Source organism: Rhea pennata, chromosome 16, assembly GCF_028389875.1.
Source record: "Rhea pennata isolate bPtePen1 chromosome 16, bPtePen1.pri, whole genome shotgun sequence".
Classification (NCBI taxonomy): domain Eukaryota; kingdom Metazoa; phylum Chordata; class Aves; order Rheiformes; family Rheidae; genus Rhea; species Rhea pennata.
Genome location: NC_084678.1, coordinates 12,150,713 through 12,168,433, shown reverse-complemented (window position 1 = coordinate 12,168,433; position 17,721 = coordinate 12,150,713). Strand labels below are relative to the sequence as shown.

General features: G+C 46.7%; 2 protein-coding genes across 2 annotated transcripts in view; one reads left to right on the top strand and one right to left on the bottom strand.

Moving 5' to 3' along the window:
- Positions 1–1,945, bottom strand: part of SPO11 (SPO11 initiator of meiotic double strand breaks) — a gene marked incomplete at its 5' end in the record, with an annotated part of 39,481 nt that extends 37,536 nt beyond the window's left edge. The window contains one exon of the mRNA XM_062589542.1: positions 1,879–1,945. Within this exon, the coding sequence (XP_062445526.1) occupies positions 1,879–1,945 (67 nt within the window). The remainder of the gene's footprint in view (positions 1–1,878) is intronic.
- Positions 1,946–2,257: 312 nt separating this feature from the next.
- BMP7 (bone morphogenetic protein 7) overlaps positions 2,258–17,721 on the top strand; it is a 43,501-nt gene continuing 28,037 nt past the window's right edge. Inside the window, exon 1 of the mRNA XM_062589196.1 lies at positions 2,258–2,694. Coding sequence (XP_062445180.1) covers positions 2,262–2,694 — 433 coding nt within the window. The 5' untranslated portion in view covers positions 2,258–2,261. The remainder of the gene's footprint in view (positions 2,695–17,721) is intronic.

The following is a 17,721-nucleotide window of genomic DNA, read 5'->3' as shown; positions in this document are numbered from 1 at the left end:
ATGAGGTTATGGGCAGCTGAAAGGGAGTGTAGAGGGAAGCTGCATCCCCCGCCTGCCATCCCGTGCCCGGTGTAGGCCAACTGACGGCAGCCCAGCCCGGGTACCCTGTCCTTGCCCCTTGCTGCCCTTTCCTGCAGCCTCCCTTACTCCAGTTCAATGCATCCCATAGTCAGATCAGGGAGCTGATGCAGCAGAAAACTAACACAGCAAACACAAGTACAGAAACAGATAAAAATATAGGTGTGTATTTTAAACAGATTCACCTTGCTGACTTGTGTGTGGAAACAAGTGCTAGGATCAGCATTAGAGACAAGAGGGAGTGTTGGGGCAGGAGGAGGAAAAATCATCTTTTTGCAGGAGCAGCCTGGATTTAGATCAGCTTGAATTGATCATGCAACCACACCCAAGGCACGAAAAATTCAGGCAAATGCCTCCTTGTTTAGGAGCAGGTTGGTGCTGCTTCTCAGGAAGTACAAAGGATATCAGAGGGTTTGATCTTAACTGGGCATCCAAAACGCAGCTACTCAGGCATTGCCGTGGGGAGAAGCGGGAAGGCCACCACAGAGGTGGGCTTTTAGCAACCCCCGATCAGCACCAGGGAACTTGGTAAACATCTGGGTGTTTCCTAATGTGGATGTGGCCACACAGCCTTCCCCCTCACCATCCTGCCAGAGCTCCATCCATTCCTAAACATGCGTTAGGACTGAGTTAGGAGTTTAATGCTGGTTCCAGCACTTTTTTTCAGTTGGTATATGAGTCACTTCAACGCCATGCCTCAGTTTCCCTGTTATTAAGAGGTGCATGCGCATGCACACAAACGCACAACTAAAATCACTCAGTGTTTCCCATGCAGCTCTTTTAACCTACCTACGGTTTACACAAGGATTTTAAGCATAAAGAGCTAAAAAAGTGCTAAACATTAGTTTCCAGAACATATGCAGGATCAGGTGCTGGATACTGCTCGTCTGAAACCATCAGATGAATAAGCTACTAAAGAAACAACACTGACCTCCTTTCTCCTCCCCCCCTTCCTCCTCTGCCTGCAGAACGAATCTTCATGTCAGCATAAATGTTATGTATGTAGTTCCTGCAATTACCTCGGGCTGGATTGAGCACCCCAGATAATCCCTCCCGCCCAGTGCCCCTCTCTCTTTCCAAGTGACATTTGGGAAGCAGTAGTCTACCTTTGCTGTCTGAAATTATTACTGCTACTTACGGCGGCAGCAGCCATCTACCTGGACTAATGAGGACGAGGACTACATCGTTCTAGCTGTTATACAGGCACGGAGTTAAAAAGAAAAAAAAAATCACTGCTGTAAAAAAGTTGATAATCCAAGCCAACGTGCCACAAAGTGGCAGAAAAGTGGAGGGAAGGGGAGGAAAGTGCAGAGAGCGGAAGGCAAGGGGAAGGTGAGGATGATTACAGCACGCCGTAAGGTTCCTGCTCCCGAATCACGAAAACGCTGCTGCTCTTAGGGCTCTCAGCGGGTAACTGCCCCCGGGACTCTACACCGCTTTTCCACTACCTCTGCTGGCTGCCAGCTGGAAAGCGTGTCCTTCCGCGCACACACACGCACGGCTACGCGAGTTGGTGTGTAATCATCGCGCTCTAAATAATTCGGAGTTGCTGCCGCTGCCCTGGACAGCCTGTCCCCAGCCGAGCCTGCTTGGAAGACCAGGGAGGGCGGGAGGGACGTGCCTGCGTGCGCCCGCGTGTGCACGGACACGATGCGCTTAGGCGCACAAACCAGCCCCGGATCGGGGCCCCCTCCTCCTCCGCCAGCCACCCTCCCTCCCGGGGTGTCGGCTCCTCCGTGACGTGCGCGCTGACTTCGCCGCGGGGGCACGGCTCCCCCGCGCCGCCGCCGCCACACGCACCCGCCAGGCAACCTGAGCGCAGCGAGGTTCCTCCTCCGGGCAGCGGCGCGGCTCCGCCGTCCTTCCCCCGCGGGCCGGGGCGCGCCGCGCCGCCCGCTCCTCCCACCGCCGCCACCGCGCCGCGGGGCCGCAGACGGCGCTCGGCGGCGCCGCGGCGTGCGGGACGCGCGGGCAGAGCGCGGCGCCCGCAGCCACCCGCGGCCGCGCGGGGCCATGAGCGGGCAGCGGCGCCGCCGCCGCGGGGGCCGCCGGCCGCCGCAGTGAGCGCGGCGCCGCCGCCGGTGCCGCCGCGCATGGTGGGGCGCTGCCCGCGGCGGGGCAGCCCCGCGCCCCCCGCGCCCCCCGCGCCGCGCCGCTGCTGCCGCCGCCGCCGCCGCGCCGCGATGCCGGCGGCGGGGCGCGGGCAGCCCGCCTCCTGGCTCCTGGTGCTGGGCGCCGCCGCCCCCGCCCTCTGGCTGCGCTGCGTCCTCGCCGACTTCACCTTGGACAACGAGGTGCACTCCAGCTTCATCCACCGGCGGCTGCGCGGCCCCGAGCGCCGCGAGATGCAGCGGGAGATCCTCTCCATCCTCGGCCTGCCGCACCGCCCGCGGCCCCACCTCCACGGCAAGCACAACTCGGCCCCCATGTTCATGCTGGACCTCTACAATGCCATGTCGGTGGAGGAGGGGGCGGCGGGGGCCGCCGCCGAGGACGGAGAGGGCTTCTCCTACCCCTACAAGCCCCTCTTCAGCACGCAGGGGCCGCCGCTGGCCAGCCTGCAGGACAGCAACTTCCTCACCGAGGCTGACATGGTCATGAGCTTCGTCAACCTGGGTGAGTGCCGACGGGCAGCGGGAGCCGGGCCGGGCCCGCGGGCCCGCGGCCGGGCTGGAGCGGCTGCAGCGGGACCCCGTCGCCCGCGAGAGGGTGGGAGGCTGGTGGCACGAGTGTCCCTGGGGGAGCCATCTCCAAGGGGGACGGCGGCGTCAGGCAGGTGGCCGCCAGCTCTGAGGGTGACGAGGGGCACATTTTGGCCCTTGGAAAGGCGGTGTCTTTGCTAGACAACAGTTAAATGGCAGCAAGGTGGAGAGGGTCTGTCCTTCTGCCACGGCACTCGGACAGCCGCGAGCGTGTGCCATGCTCCCCCCCCGCGTGCCGGCACGCTCAGCTCTTTGTCACCTTCCCCCTTTGGTAGTTACTTGCTGCTCCTCAGCAATCAGATTTATGGGTTGATCGGGAAAACTAGCGGGACTGTGCCACCTCCTGAGCCACCAAGGAGGACAGGGGACCAGGCAGCACTGCGGGCCGGGGCACAGCTAGCAGTGCCGGGCTCGCACCCACACGAGTGATGCCAACACTACCAGGGCTGCCGAGGTGGATAGTTCCCGCGGTGTGGCGAGCGCGGCGCTCGCTAGGTTGCACGGGCCAAGCCGCTGGCGTGTGTTTTCTTAACGGCTCGAGAGGGATTCCCGAGTAAATCCTTCGTTACTCCTGCCGCTCTTGCTTGTGACCCCGGTTCAGGCAGCTAACTCGCCTCTTTTCACAAGCACATGTGGCTGGCTTTAAGCAAATGATACAAAAGTTGGCGAACTTTGTATGCTGCTTGCCGGGCCTCTCTAATGAGATGCCATGGCCCAATCTGATTTCCGTTTGCTCGCTGTAGGTTGCACACCCGTTTGGGCTAACTTGGCTGGATTTGAGTAAAACGTTGTTAGGATGAGCATGCTATTTTAAATATGTAATTACAGACCCTGGTTCACTCTGTCCATTTTTAGACTTTGTCATGTGCAGCTCTGAAACCACCAAACGTACAGATTGTGTGCCTGCAAGTTCAAGGCAAAATTTGAACAGTGCTTCCAAAACAAGATCGACTCAAACTTTTGCCCAAAGGGACACACAGAGGAACGCTCCTCTGGCACTTAACACGCTAGCGACTGCAGCGACCCTCAGTGTCAGTAAATCCGTTAACACCTTTAGGGATGCCACTGTTCTGCACACCTCGATTATCTGCAACTTTAGTGGTGACAAAGATTAAATCACCACCTCTCTGTTCCCAGCACTTAACTAACTGGAAAAGATCCGTAGCTGTATAGGCTCTGTGACACACATTAGTAATTACTACGTATGGGGGCTGTCCCAGCACAATTCTTGCATGATGCTGAGACCTGGGACCTCTAGTTTGCATGAGCTGCACCTTCTTATTAAACACCATAAGCTTCACAGCAGGTATCTATGAATTACATTTGGCCTTGGGGCTCTGCTAATACTTTCCATTAAGAATTATAGTGTTTGTCTAATCACTGCTAGATACTTAAAGCCGATCAGCAAGGATACATTTAAAATCAAATATTTGAGCAGCCAAAAGTACCACTGATAGTCAAATATTTGCCCTTGGAGATACGAGTGATCGTGCTAACATTGTTCCCTGCGGCACTCGGGTGCTGCACAGGGCGCAGCCAAGGTGCGGGGAGAGTCACTCACACGAGACAACGCACGTGGAAATAACTAATAATAGCAAAACTCACACTTCTGTTTTCGTTGTGGTAAAGTGGAACCTTTATGAAAAATAATCAAATAATGAAGTTTATCTTTAGGGAAAGCCGCGGTACCCTTGCTGTTTCTGGCTATTTACTGCATACCTTTTCATCAGTACACTCCAGCACTCCGGCCCCCTGCTTCTTACGCAAGGAAAGGCCATCTTCGCAGCCCACGGGAAAGGAGCACGAGGAATTAGTGTTCAGGTCCCAAATGATTTTGACTACAAATGTTTTGTAATTGAGAGTGGAATTAATCAGGAAACTGGGAAAAAAGATTACATTGTGAATATACCTACTTATAAGTGAAAACTTCTCATAAAGCACCTTACATATTAACTATACATAAAGTATATAATTTTATTTAATTGCTGCCAGTATGGTCATTGAGTAGGAAGAGGGCAGAAAAAAATCCAATGGTTTTTAAAAAGACAGGTGGAATTATTAGCAGCAAGGCACATTTCAGAGGTTTATCTGTGCTGTTTTGTTCCCTTGTCAACAGTGCATGCCAGGACGAGTTTTAAAAGGACCTAGATCTGTAATAGCTTTCTTCATCACTGTGCACACCTTTCATCCCATTAGAGTCATTGGTCTTTCATCTTTATAGGACAAAGACAGGCTTGTTTATGGACGTTTTAATGAATTAGACCAGCCACTCACTCACGTATATAGTCAGATACAACACCTGCTTTGATATGTACAGTTTTCTGGGAAAATTAGAAGATCCATTGTAAAACTGATTTTTTTTTTTTTTTTTTTTTGAGATCTACAATGATCCCTTTTAAAGCAGAGCTGAATTGCTAAAGGCAGACTGTAGTAAACTGTGTCCTGGTTTTGTAAGAGAGACGCTGCGAGCATTGCGTTTCGCAGGTAGGCTTTTATTACTATACTAGAGCCACCGCAATGAGGAAGTGTCATAGTGTAATAATGTTTCATCTTAGTATGGAGGAAGTAAAAGTGACTAAAGAAATAATACCTTCAAATTTCAATAAACAAGTTGTGTTAATCCAGGCTTCCAAATGCTAGTCTATGAATGCACTTTCTTTTGTTTTTTTTTCCTAGTTCTTCATCTATCTAGTCATGCAACTTTAGGGAAAACTAGAAAAATTAAAGATTTACATTGAAGCAAGAGGCTACATGGTGAAAATAAATAAAAAAATAAAAACAAACCACATGGATTTCTATGGAGATAGCCTGCATATTTAATCTAAGGAATTTATACTGGATATTGCTAGGGAGGAACCAGAATACAGGTGCTCCATTTCAGGGTTATGCTTCAGGGAGCTTTGAACTTAGCATGTAATGTTACTGTAAAATCTTGACAATTAATTAGGTTTAGATTTATAACCACTTAACTCACAGGCTACATTTTGTCTTAACTTACACCTGTGCTAAGAGGGATGGGGAATGGATTTGTGTCAAGAATGAAGTTACATGTATATTAAAGGAGAATTTGGCCAGAGTGGCCTGGCTAAGTTGGCCGGTTAATTACTGACTAATCTTACAAAACTTATTACTACAATTTAATTAGTTGGAATTTCATTTCAGACCATGTGCAAATAAAGTTTACAAATTGATTCATTTTAAGAACTTCTGAAAAAATACAAAGCATTTTCTGCACCACTTAAATTTCAAGATTATAAACAGTAACTGATGAGTAAATATCCTCTAGATTACTTAGAGCTACTCTTCTAAAAATAATTGAGTGTCCTTGCGTGGGTAATCTTGACTCAATAAACAGGCTTCTTTAGAATCCTTTTTAAAAGAGCCGGCGCAAGTGAGATGCAATTTGTTAATTTGTCTCATGGTTGATTATAAAATGAACAACATTGTTTAATCCTGGCAAAAAATGGGGGTGGGGGGGTGGGGGGGGGGGAATTAGTCATTCTTGGAAGGAGCACATGAAAGTGGCTTTTGTTAATGTAAATCAAGAAGCCGAAGAGCCCCCGAGTTTCCTTTTATTTCATACCATCTGGCTATCCGTTTTGTTGACAAGTGTTTGGCATGGCGAGCCATCTCTTTGCCCTTTAATAACAGGCTTTAACACTGTAGGGTATTAGAAAAAGATTCTATAACAGTTAAAAAATTTTCTTCGGGGAATACTTTATAAAGTGAGCCCGGGCTGCAGGCATTTGCAGCTGTAACCTGGCTTGTGTTAAAATTTGGAAGGGGCTGCCTTGCATTCCAGCTCACTACAGGCCGTCATTGGTGTACAGCCAAAGGTTAATATAGATGTCACACAGTTTTTCTTTGGAGAGCCTCAGATATAAGAGTGTGCGTACAGCTGTGTTTTTAGTAACCCTTTCATAATCACTTCTTTTAAACTTCATTTTCCTGCTTATATAAATCAAAGATTTTCAAGGATATTTGACCTGGGTTTGAACTTACTTGATCTTCACATATTTCCCACTTGAAACAAAGCAGATTAAATGCTAGCCCCGAGTGCCTGCTCGTGATCACAGGGGTTTGTCCATACCTTAGGCCAAGCCCTCAGCTTTCCCCCCCCCTCCCTCCACCTAGCGCTGTTAGAAGCTCTCAAGCCCGAACAGGTACATCCTGTAATCGTGTTGGATAGGATGGATATGTACGGTGCTTGGTGGTATAGGGTTCGCTAAGGTGGAAAGCTTGAAGCAGAGTAAGTTTATGAAATACCCTGGCTGTGTAGCAAGAAACTGGCTGGTTTTCTCTGAGCGTACAGACTGGTTCTAGCGAGAAAATCATTCATTTTCCAGTTGCCAGGTGCAAAATGGCAACCCGGCGTAGCGAGCATTTAGCGTGGCGGGGCGGCGGCAGAGAGCGGAGCCGTCAGCCCGGACGGGTCCGACACGCAAGGGAGGACGGCGTGGAAAGTGCCCCCGCTGCCGGCACGCTTCGCGGCGGAGCAGGCCCGGGCTCGACGCTGGCGCCTGCAGAGGCGAATGGTGCCGGGGCACGTGTCGCGCGAGCGAGGTCTGCGCGCGAGCGAGGTGCGCCGCGTCGCACCCCGGCCGGGGGGGAGCCCCCAGCTCCGGCGGCGGCCGCGGCGGGGCCCGAGCGCGAGGCTCGCGGACGGGGACGGGCCTCGGTGGCCAGCGCTGGTGGAGCGCGCGGCCCCCGCGGCGCACCCGCTCCCGCACCGGCCCCGGGCAGCGCGCTGCTCCGGCGCTTGCCAGCGGCTTTGCTTTTGCATGTGCATCCCCCGTGGCGCCTTTTGCAAAGCAGCGTTAACAGCCTCTGGGTGGGCAGCGTGAAACCAGGTTTCACATTTTCTTCTGTAAATGAGCTTGAAACACTTTTTCTGGGCGGGCAGGGGAGAGATGTGTGAGAGAAGGTTGCACAAGTGGTTGGAAACATTAATTAAAAAAAAAAGATTATAACTATTACAGCCTAGTCACAGCTGTTGACAGGCTCCTTTTAAATAGGACACTGCTATGCTTTAGTTTAATACATTCTGGCAGTGTCACTGGGGTTAAGACTAATACGGGGATGTGTGGATCCTGTCATGTTATTGTCAGGAGGAATGCGGGGATTAGGTTTAAAAGTGGTGGTGGGTTAGTGGTGCAGCTGTGCACACTTATTATAAAAGATTTAAGTCCCACTGGTAAAATCAATGTATTAAATTGCAAGACCCTCTGTTTTTAATTAGTTTAAATCAAATATACTGTTAGTGCCATAATGGCTTCTATCCTTGGACCAAGTGAGGAAATGCTAATATTTATATAGAAACTGTTAATTTGTGGTTAAAATGATAACACATTTAGTTTTACACATCTAAATTGTTCTAACTTGATGAATACCAGTGAGAAGTTGAGATGATGGATGAGGTCATCTAAGCAAGAGCGTAAGTAAGGAAATTTTGATAATAGGCCAGATAAAGAGACTACCTGTTGATATACAGCATTAAGACACCATGATATTTTAAGTCCTTTCCAGCTTTACAGTCATCTTTGGGGCCTGCATCAAAATGTTCCCTTGAATTAATTATATATATAAATACACATACATATCTCTATATATTATTTTTATATGTATTTCTTTTCTGAAGGGAAGGAACTTCTAAAGAAATGACCGAGCTGTTCAAATTAGTGTCAGGATTAAGACTGTCATTCTACAGTTTCTGTAGTGAAAGGGACTACTCACTAGGACTAATGACATGGAAACAGTTACGCACACGCATATGTTTGAAAAATGGAAACCCAAGTGAAAATTCTTGGCTACGTCTTCGTTTAGTGTAAATTGTCATAGTTCTACTGAAGCTGGCCCTATCTCATTTATGCAACTGTATGTCCAAAGTAATTCCAATAAACTCCCTCGAGATTTACACTAGCACAACTGAGAACAGAATTGAGCCAGAGAAATGCCCCTGTGTTCAAATAATGAGCGTGCAGTAGTTTCCTGCTAGAGCTTCAAACAGTTTTCTCCCCTAATCTTGAAATTGTTTTTGAGGGAGGTTTCCTTTACTGCAAGTAATCAAAACATGAACTAGCTCCTATTAGTCACTGCTTATCATTATTAGCTGAATCCATGTTGTTGAACTACAGCTGAATTCCCATCTTTGCAACAAACAGAATTTAACAAATAGTGTTTGACAAAAATGTGAAACTGATATTTCTTAATACAAGACATATTTCATATGGAGCAACTTCAGTGATGAAAGATTCCTGGTATCAAAATATCCGAATCACGGTACAAATAAACAGTGTGTTGTGCAGCCGGTGGGGCCAAATTCCACGCTGGAGCAATGCCATTGAAGTCGGTGGAGGTGTGCCAGGAGATAAACTGCCATCCGCATTTTTTTGGTGTGCATGTGAAAACCATAAGTGTTTAACATTTTGTCAGTACGCATCTTTGCTAAGGGTAAGATTGCAGGGTGGGCAGTGTGAAGCAATTGTCATTCAAATAGCTCTTTCTGGAGTCCTTACTTTTCTGAAGAAAACTACAGCATCTGCTGGGACCCAATTTATGTGGGCATAGAGCGTGTAATTCCACTATTTATACATAGTCCTCACTTAACAGTAGGTAGCGTAAGAGTTGCCTTGGGTGCCAGACCGCGGGCTCTAGCCCATTCGCATTCCTGTAAGCATTTGTGTCGACTGCATGTTGAAGGCAGTGAAAATCCTTTAGTGATCCAGATTGAGTGGATTGAATTAATGGCAACTTTGAGACTACAAGTTTTAGTGTAATTGCTTTATTATTTTGCAACCAAGATGCTTACAATCCAGTTCCTGTGCAAACATGTTTAACGTGTGTTAATGTGTTTCAAAACCAGACCCTCTCCGCAAAATCCTGCTTTTCATTAATTGACATCAGTAGCATGGTACAGTATTTCAAAGCGCTGGCCAAATATAAACTGTGTTTCTAATTTCCTTACTTTCCTGTGTTTGGAATGCCAATGTTAATTTGTTCTCATGGAAGAGTGAGAGCTGCCAACCACAGTTTTATATAAATGGCTTTACAGCGCAGGGCTGCCAACACTAAATGATACTTAGGAATTTTCATGACATTTTGTATTTAATTCTTGTGTGCGTATGTGTGAGAGAAGTAGAGAAATATTGGGGATGTTGAACAACAGCACAACCACTGATGATCAAAGCAAATGCTTGAAGTAATTTATCCTTTGTTTAGCTATTACTTAATGTTTCTTGTCGTTTAAGATTTTTTTAATAATCTATCAGACGTGCTGTGGTATTACTTGTGCCCCAAATAACTACTCTGCAGTGAATTTTGTTGCTAACTATCTAAATAATTCGGTGCTTCTCCCTACCCTCACAATTTTAGTTATTTACTGATAGATTAGCAAAAGGGTTTTTTTAAGGTTGTTATTCTCATCATTGTGGACTAAATTCTATGAATGCGATGTTACTCAGCACAAGAAAAGGTAAAATTGAGAAAGTCTCCGCAAGTATATATAGAGAGATTAAATCAGAGTAACTGATTTTGATTAAAGCTGCCAACAAGAGAATTTGTGTTTAGAACAATAGGAGTAGCTAGATAAAATCATTTGCTTTCTTAAAAAGGTTCAAGCATAATCATACTGTCTTTAGTGGTATGTGTTGTCTTTGTACATGAAACAAACCCAAAGTTCTCTTTAATCAAATTTATTTTAAACTGATGATGATGAAATCACGGTCTGCTCATGTGTTTTTCCTTTTATTTCTGGAAGACATTCAAAACACGAACTGTTGGTGTTTGGGTAGATTCCTGTGCATGAGCGCTATGCTTTATCTCTCTGTTCTCCCGTTTTATGGGAGCAGGTGCAGTGGCCACCGTCTGTGCCAGCGTTGGCCTCTACCAGCAAACAGGGTGGTGTTTGGGTTCACTGAATTTAACAGTCTCCTGAGAGTAAAGAAATGAAAGAGGAAGAATTTAGAAAGTGCCTAGTGAAGGAAAGGCACTTCAAGTGATGGGCTTTGTCACTCAAGTCTTCCCCTAAATTACCTTAAACTATTTCTAAACTGCTGGAAAAAATGTTACCCACAGAGTATTGAGTTTCTGTTGCATCTCTGGGGTCATGTGCTATGCTTTATCAACTTTATCTTTCTGCAATAGCTTCCAAGTTAGACTCTTTTGTTGTCAGATTGAATTAAATTTTACAGGAGGAAAAATTCTGCCTTGTCTTAAAGTCAGAGAATTGTAAATTTTCAGTATCCACATTTTGAAGATTTCCAATTCTGCTTGATTTAAAAGCTACTACAAATATTCCTGGAAGTTTAAAGAAGATTATTTTGTAATTAGACACACAAACTCATAATGAGTTAAGGCCTAAAACAACAACCACCAGCATCCTTTCAGGTTCACTTTGACAGTATCTGGAAAGGCTTACAACTAAAGTGCCTCCAGGGTGGGATGAGATTTTTCAGCACGCAGCCGGTGCTATCAGGTCCACCTGGCCTGGGAAACTATGCAGCTTTGTAGCAGAGAAAATCCTTTAACTTAGATCTCCATGGCAAGCGCTTAAAAGCTACCTTACTTCAAAAAAAAAAAAAACGAGGGGGGGGAGGCACTGCTTCCCTCTAAATGATAATTAAAAAGAGCGAGTGCCTTTTTAGACTGCTTCGGATGGGAGAACAACTTCCCGTGGGTGAGGCTGATGCGCTTGCAGCGCGCCGTGTTTAAGGCTCTTGCAAAGGCGCAGGGAGCTTCCTCTCCGCCGTCCGCACCCCCGCGCAGCCCCTGCGGCCCGCGGCCGCCCGCCCCGGGGGCCTCGCTGCGGCGGACGCCCTGCGAGGACCCCGCACGGCACCTTCCCAGCTTCTTCGGCTCGAGGGTTGACCAGGGCTGCACCCGCGGGGCCAAGTCCTGCCTGGGGGCACCTCGGTTTTGCTGGCACCCGTGCAGCTGCCTAGCTCCTCAGGTTTTACCAGTTGTTACTTCCACAGTACGGTGGCAGTAAAACTTTTTAAAAGAGACCAGAAGAACCCTGGGAGAACTACTAAAAAATGCTCATAAAATGATACAGCTTCAGTAGTTGGGCGCTGTAATTCCGACGGAGAGACAAGTTTCCTGCTGAGTAAGGGCTAGGAGCGGGGCTGGTAGCAGCCCTCGGCTCCTTGGGTACCCCAACCCCCCCCGGGCTCTACTGAGCCCTTTGGCTCCCCAAAGAAAAGCAAGGTCAGGTTTATCGTTTCAATGGAAGATTGCAAATTAGTAAGAAATTCTGAATTATGTTGCTTACAATTCGGTATGGTATGAATAATTTTATATCAAATTTTTAACAGAATTTATTCACATCTGCCAAGAACATGTAACACCATGAATGATAACCATGTGCCACTAGCAGGTACTGGTTGCTAACAGTATCTGTTCTTCTTGCTTGCTAGAAGCCAGCAACCTGGCTCTCTCCAGGTTTTCAAGTTTAAAATTAATTGTCTCTATCACTCAAAACATTCTGAACGTTTTAGTCTTGCTACTTTTATTTGTTTATTACTGTGCAGTAGTTATAATCCCATGGGGACTTTTTAGATGTTCATAAAGAGCGCTGCACATCACTTTTCCTGAAGCTTGTGTGGCACTATAAACATCATGCTGAGTTTAAGTTTCCCCTTCTGACCATATCCTTAAAAAATCCAGTATTTGTTCAGAGGAAGGAGGGGATTTTTTTTCCTTTTTAACCAAAAGAATAGAAAAAAAAAGACGTAACTTTATCCTCACAATCTGCTAGCTACATAAAGCAGTAAATGTTTAGTTGAGAGAGGGAAAAACCAGAACTGCTGGAGATTGGTTGTTTCCTTTTGGAGGAAACAATAAATGTGCCCACTTGTATTTTAACAACATTACTACTGGGCCCCCTAATTACCCAAATATACTTGTAATAAACTGCAGAGAGAAGAGCAAAAAAAGAATCATTCTGCATAGATCTTGTTCAACGCAAAAAAAAAAAAAAAAGAAAATTTAGAGTAACCAGTCTTTTAAAGCCAGGACCAAATGAGAAGATGAGGGTATTTCAGCACTGACTTCTCTGTGATGAATCATTTGTCTTTGGGGACAGGTGAAAGGCGGAAGCAGGGGTGTAAAACTTCCCTCACTGGTGTGAATACAGCTTTGACCTCTGAATACAATAGATCTTGCAACTCCATAGCATGCATTTTAATCACGTTACAAGAATATTAGACTCTACATCCGCAGAAGTCTCTGAGTGTTATGCTACATTACAGCCTAGCACAGGGAATGCGCCGAAATACCTGACAGTCCACAATGATGCAGAAACATGCTTCAGAAAGCCCCAAATATTTTTAAAGAAAACAGTAGCTTTCATTTTGCTCCTCAATGCAGAACCATCAGATGAGAGCCGTTTCCCTGCAAATATTCCAGAATAGAGGAAAAGTAGTAAATCAGCGTGTCTAAAGCTTGACAGGTTTTCCTCCCCGCGCTGAGTCCAGCGACAGACAGGCGATAGGTGGGCAAGGGATCAGGCTGGCAAGGAGCGGTCGGCGCTCCTCGCTACCGCAGCAGCCGAACTTACACCCCAGAGCCGCAATTACAAAACTGAGACAAAAACGTGAGACCAAGCAGAACCTGCGGCTGGCGGGGCTGAGCCGGGAGGCCCCAGCGAGAGCCTCGGTGCGTGGCCGCGTGCAGCCAGCCCAGCGCGGTATGCGGCGCGAGTGCTGCTGCTGTCACCCTGGTGCTGGCTTATAAAAAACCCCCTGTTTTCTCTGGTGTAATAGAGATTGTGGGTGGAATTAAGCTGCTAGTAAAAGCTTCTCCTAACTACCTGATGATTTTTATGCCTCAAGGATTGGTCACTAACCTTTAAAGAGCAAAGGGGACACATGCACACACCCCCTAAACATACAAATATATATAAAAATATGTATATGTATGTATAAATGTAAGCTCCTGAGGATGTTTCTGAAATAATAGTTTATGCCTGCTATCACTCTAGATCACTAGGACTTCACGTCTACCGACAGAAGTATTGCAGATGGATGTAATCACCTTGCAGATTTTTAATATTCACAATCTTTAGGCCTATATACAAAATTATTAAAATAGTAAACAGTCCCCTGCCTATTTCTCAATTAAAATAAATGTTTTCCAGAGAAAACCTGCCTAGAAAGCAGTAAGGTTGTATGCAGATGCTACAAGGTCCATCATGGGAAAAAGACAGAGAGTAGATGTCTCTGTAGGGTTAAGGATCAGGTCACACTCGGGCAATGATGTGGTCCTAGTTCCCGGGTTTCCAAACCGTGAATTGTGCGTTACCGTGCCCCATCTCACCAGAATCATCTTGGCAATGCATAATAAAACCTGATAATCTCAAAGACAAACAGGGAACGGGTCATGAAGCCCCACTTCCATAGTGAAGCATCTCTTTAGGCAGCAATTGAGGCTTCTAATCATTATTTTCCAAAATATTTCCTCCCATACCTTCACACACTACATTTCTATCTAATAATCCTGGCTCAAAAACCAGTGTTAGGACCACTGGAGCTCCCACAGATTGGACACCTGAAAAGTTCGCGATTGATGTGAGAGCAGAGACGAGAGCTCTGCCCGGGCAGCGTTTCTGCCTCTGCACATGGATCTCTCCCCTGAATTGTTTGTTGGCCCCAACACAGCAGCAGCACTAGTTTTCCTGAGCCAGCCTGTCTTGGAAAGGTGCAGGTGTTTATTATTGCATCCACCAGCTCAAAAGAGCCAGTTTATTGTGGCTTCGCAGCACGGCTCAGATTGCACACACCTTCCACATCTCGGTGGGGCTGACTGCAATCAAAGGCCAAGCTTCTTATCTGGTGGTCACATGTCTGATATCTTCTGGTTATTTTGTAATATTCCACGAACTGTTTTCTCAACACAACCAGAATCTGGGATTTAAGCTGAGAAATCCAGCAAGTTATACATTTTTGAACTTGGAAAACAGGTTCTGGGATTATTTCCTTTCTTCACAGTAAACCACAAAAGAGGCTTGATTCCTGGTGCGTGCGACTCCCACCGTGTTCCTCCTGGAGACCCTGTGCAGGTGGAGGTGCAAACGCTGGAATAGTTTTGGGATGCTAGAATTGTTGTGTCAATATGGTACTAAAGAGGGATTTATTAGATTTGTATTATGTATTTGGGCAGCTGTTCTTAGATGAAAGGGGGCTAATGCAAATTAAATGCATGAGCATGAAGAGGCCAATTTGCACTTGCTCCTCCACTGGTGTACCAAGTCCCCGCCAGCGCAGGAACGGGCCTGTTCCAGTGACGAAAATAAGGTACTCGGAGACACCATCAGCTGGGCACTCTCAGGTGTTGCCAGTTGATGCGTAATATATACATGTGCTTTTAGAAGACTTTTATTTTGAACTCAAGTTGTGAATCTATGGTATTAAGGAAAGCAGAACACAATCCTTTATTTAGCTGCACCTGCACCTTAATGCCTAATGAGTTTAGTCTGATGGAATCCAGACCTCAGGAAGGATTATAAATTCTCATTTGATTTCATTTACTTCTAAAATACCTTAAACCAGCTGTACCAGTCTAGAATCCAGTCCTTCCTTTAGTATCAGTTTTGCAAATGTCATTGAATATTTAGCTGCATTAAGTAACTTTATGCTGTATAATAATACACCAGTAGTAATAAAGAACAGAAGGCAACTTGAAAAAAACATGTAGTGGAAAGATAATTAGCAGCATATAAGCTTGAAAAGCATCTGTTTATGAGCAAGCTTTTTATAAAGTTTTTCATGATCTGGAAGCAAAATTTGGAAGAAATTGAAACTGAGTTAGTAGGCAATATCCTCTCTGGCAGGTCCAGAGTGAGGTTGAAGAGTCTCGCCTTGCAAATGGTGGATGAATGCTGTCTTCAGAGCATTAGCGGTATGTTCAGACATTGTCTGTTTTGTATAAACACGTCAGAGAGGCTTGGGCAGCGCCCTTCCCAGGATTACTGGCTCAAGCTGTCTGTTATGAACAATATCTAATTTATCAAACACATTTGAAGATTTCTTAGTTTGCCCTGCTGTAGTTACTGGAATGCAAGAGCATTATTTGATGCTGTTGCATATCTTCATGATCAAGTCAATGCATCAAAGAGTTGTTGCATCATGTGTTTTTTAAGTCTTTGCATGCCCTATGTGCATGCAGATGAAGGTGCCGGTGCTGCAGGCTCCCAGCTGCCTACAGAGATGCTCATGCTTCCCTCGTAGGCTCGTAGGGGTGTTAACGGACATGCTGCAGAAGAGCAGGGAGGCGTGCAGAGTTGGTACACTCCTGCGTGGACACCAGTCACTACCAAACTCCTTCACCTGAGATTAGATTAGAGCTGACTGAAAACATTTTAGGAAAACTTTATTCCCTTCTTCCTGAACAGAAATTTGGCCAAAGCTGAAGAACATCTTTCCATTGCAAAGTTCTCATTTTATCCCAAATAGCCCATTTTAGGTTTCCTGGCAGCAGACTCTCACGTGCTGCCTCTTCTCTTCTCTGGCCGAACACAGGTTATTTCTGACGCGCTCTGTTCCGCCGCTTGTCTCGGCTTCCCTGGGCCGGAGGTTTGTTTCCGTTTGCTCAAGGCTGTGTGTACAAGCAAGGAGAGCAGCCTGCTGAGTTTTGCATCAGTGATTTTTTGAGAGGCTCCAATCTCAGAGCACATTACAGGAAGCACCTTGAGCCCCATTTGTCTGGTGGCTCAACTGGTGGATTATTTTTCTTAGTGAACCATATTATCACCAACTTTTCTGCCTGTTTGTGCTCTGCAACCTCCTGCCCCTTAAGACACCCATCACTCTGCTTTCCTCTCCTAAGTGCTTCCTATACGCCTCCTGCTTACATCTCCCTGTGTGACCCTTTTCCATGCTGCGGCAGCCTCCTCAAGCTCCACCATCCTGACCCTTTCCTGTGCCTCCGCCTCCGCCTCCTCCTCCTCCTCCCAGCTTTGTGTTGCCACTATCTCCTTGACCCTTGGATGCACTGGCAAAACATGCAAGTTTGAGTTCACACCTAACGCTGGCACAGCTTCACAGTGAAGTCAGCCTCATCAGATGGGAGCTAGGAGTGTAACTCACTAATTTCCTAGCACTGTGAAACGAGCCTTGCTGTACCCTGAATTACAAAAAGTAAGAGAAAGCAAGCTGTCATGTAGCAGTCATCTCTTTCCAAGATGGAAATGAAAAATATAATCCTGCATTGCCACATACCTCCCACAGCTGCATTCAGAGTATTCAAGATTCAGGGGACGCGTTAGACAGATGCCTCTGCTCTTAGGCTGCATTCATGCATGCCCACATTACCATGCAAACAAAGAGAAAAGAGCCACAATAATGATGTTCAGCTGCTTATTTTGCTCACTTTTCAGTTTGGCTACAAGGATACTTCTAGAGAAGGGTACAGAGAAGTGCTAAAGTTGATTTTGGGAGGCAGGAAACTTTGCGGGGGTTTAGACTGGCCTGTGCAGTACACTGTAAGTAAAAAGCAGCGGGAGAGACCTCGGGTCAGGGCTGCTGCCCAGGTGCACCCTGCTCTTTTGCGCACAGAGAGAAGAACAACAGGCTGGTGATGGCGCAGGCTAGCACAGATAACTAGTGCTGCTCCCAGTGACTATGCAGGAACTGGAGGTGTTTTAGGATGGCCCCAGTGCTGGCTGGCTGGGAGGTGCAGAGAAGAGCCCTGTGACTTCCTTGCACTGAGCTTCCTGTGGACTCAGTGGCAGCATCGCCACAGAGTCCCCAGCTTGTCTGTCTGTCTATCTATGTAACCGGAAAACAGCCATCTCCTTGGTGCCAGGCGAGGAGAATGACAGCATACCCTATTCAGCGCTGTCCTGGATCCCTGCCGCCCAGTTAAAGGGGAGAAAAAAGCAAAGAGATTTGAGAGGGGGATGAGGAAGGCTCTGCTAATGAAATGTCCTGATCCTGGATTCTTGGAA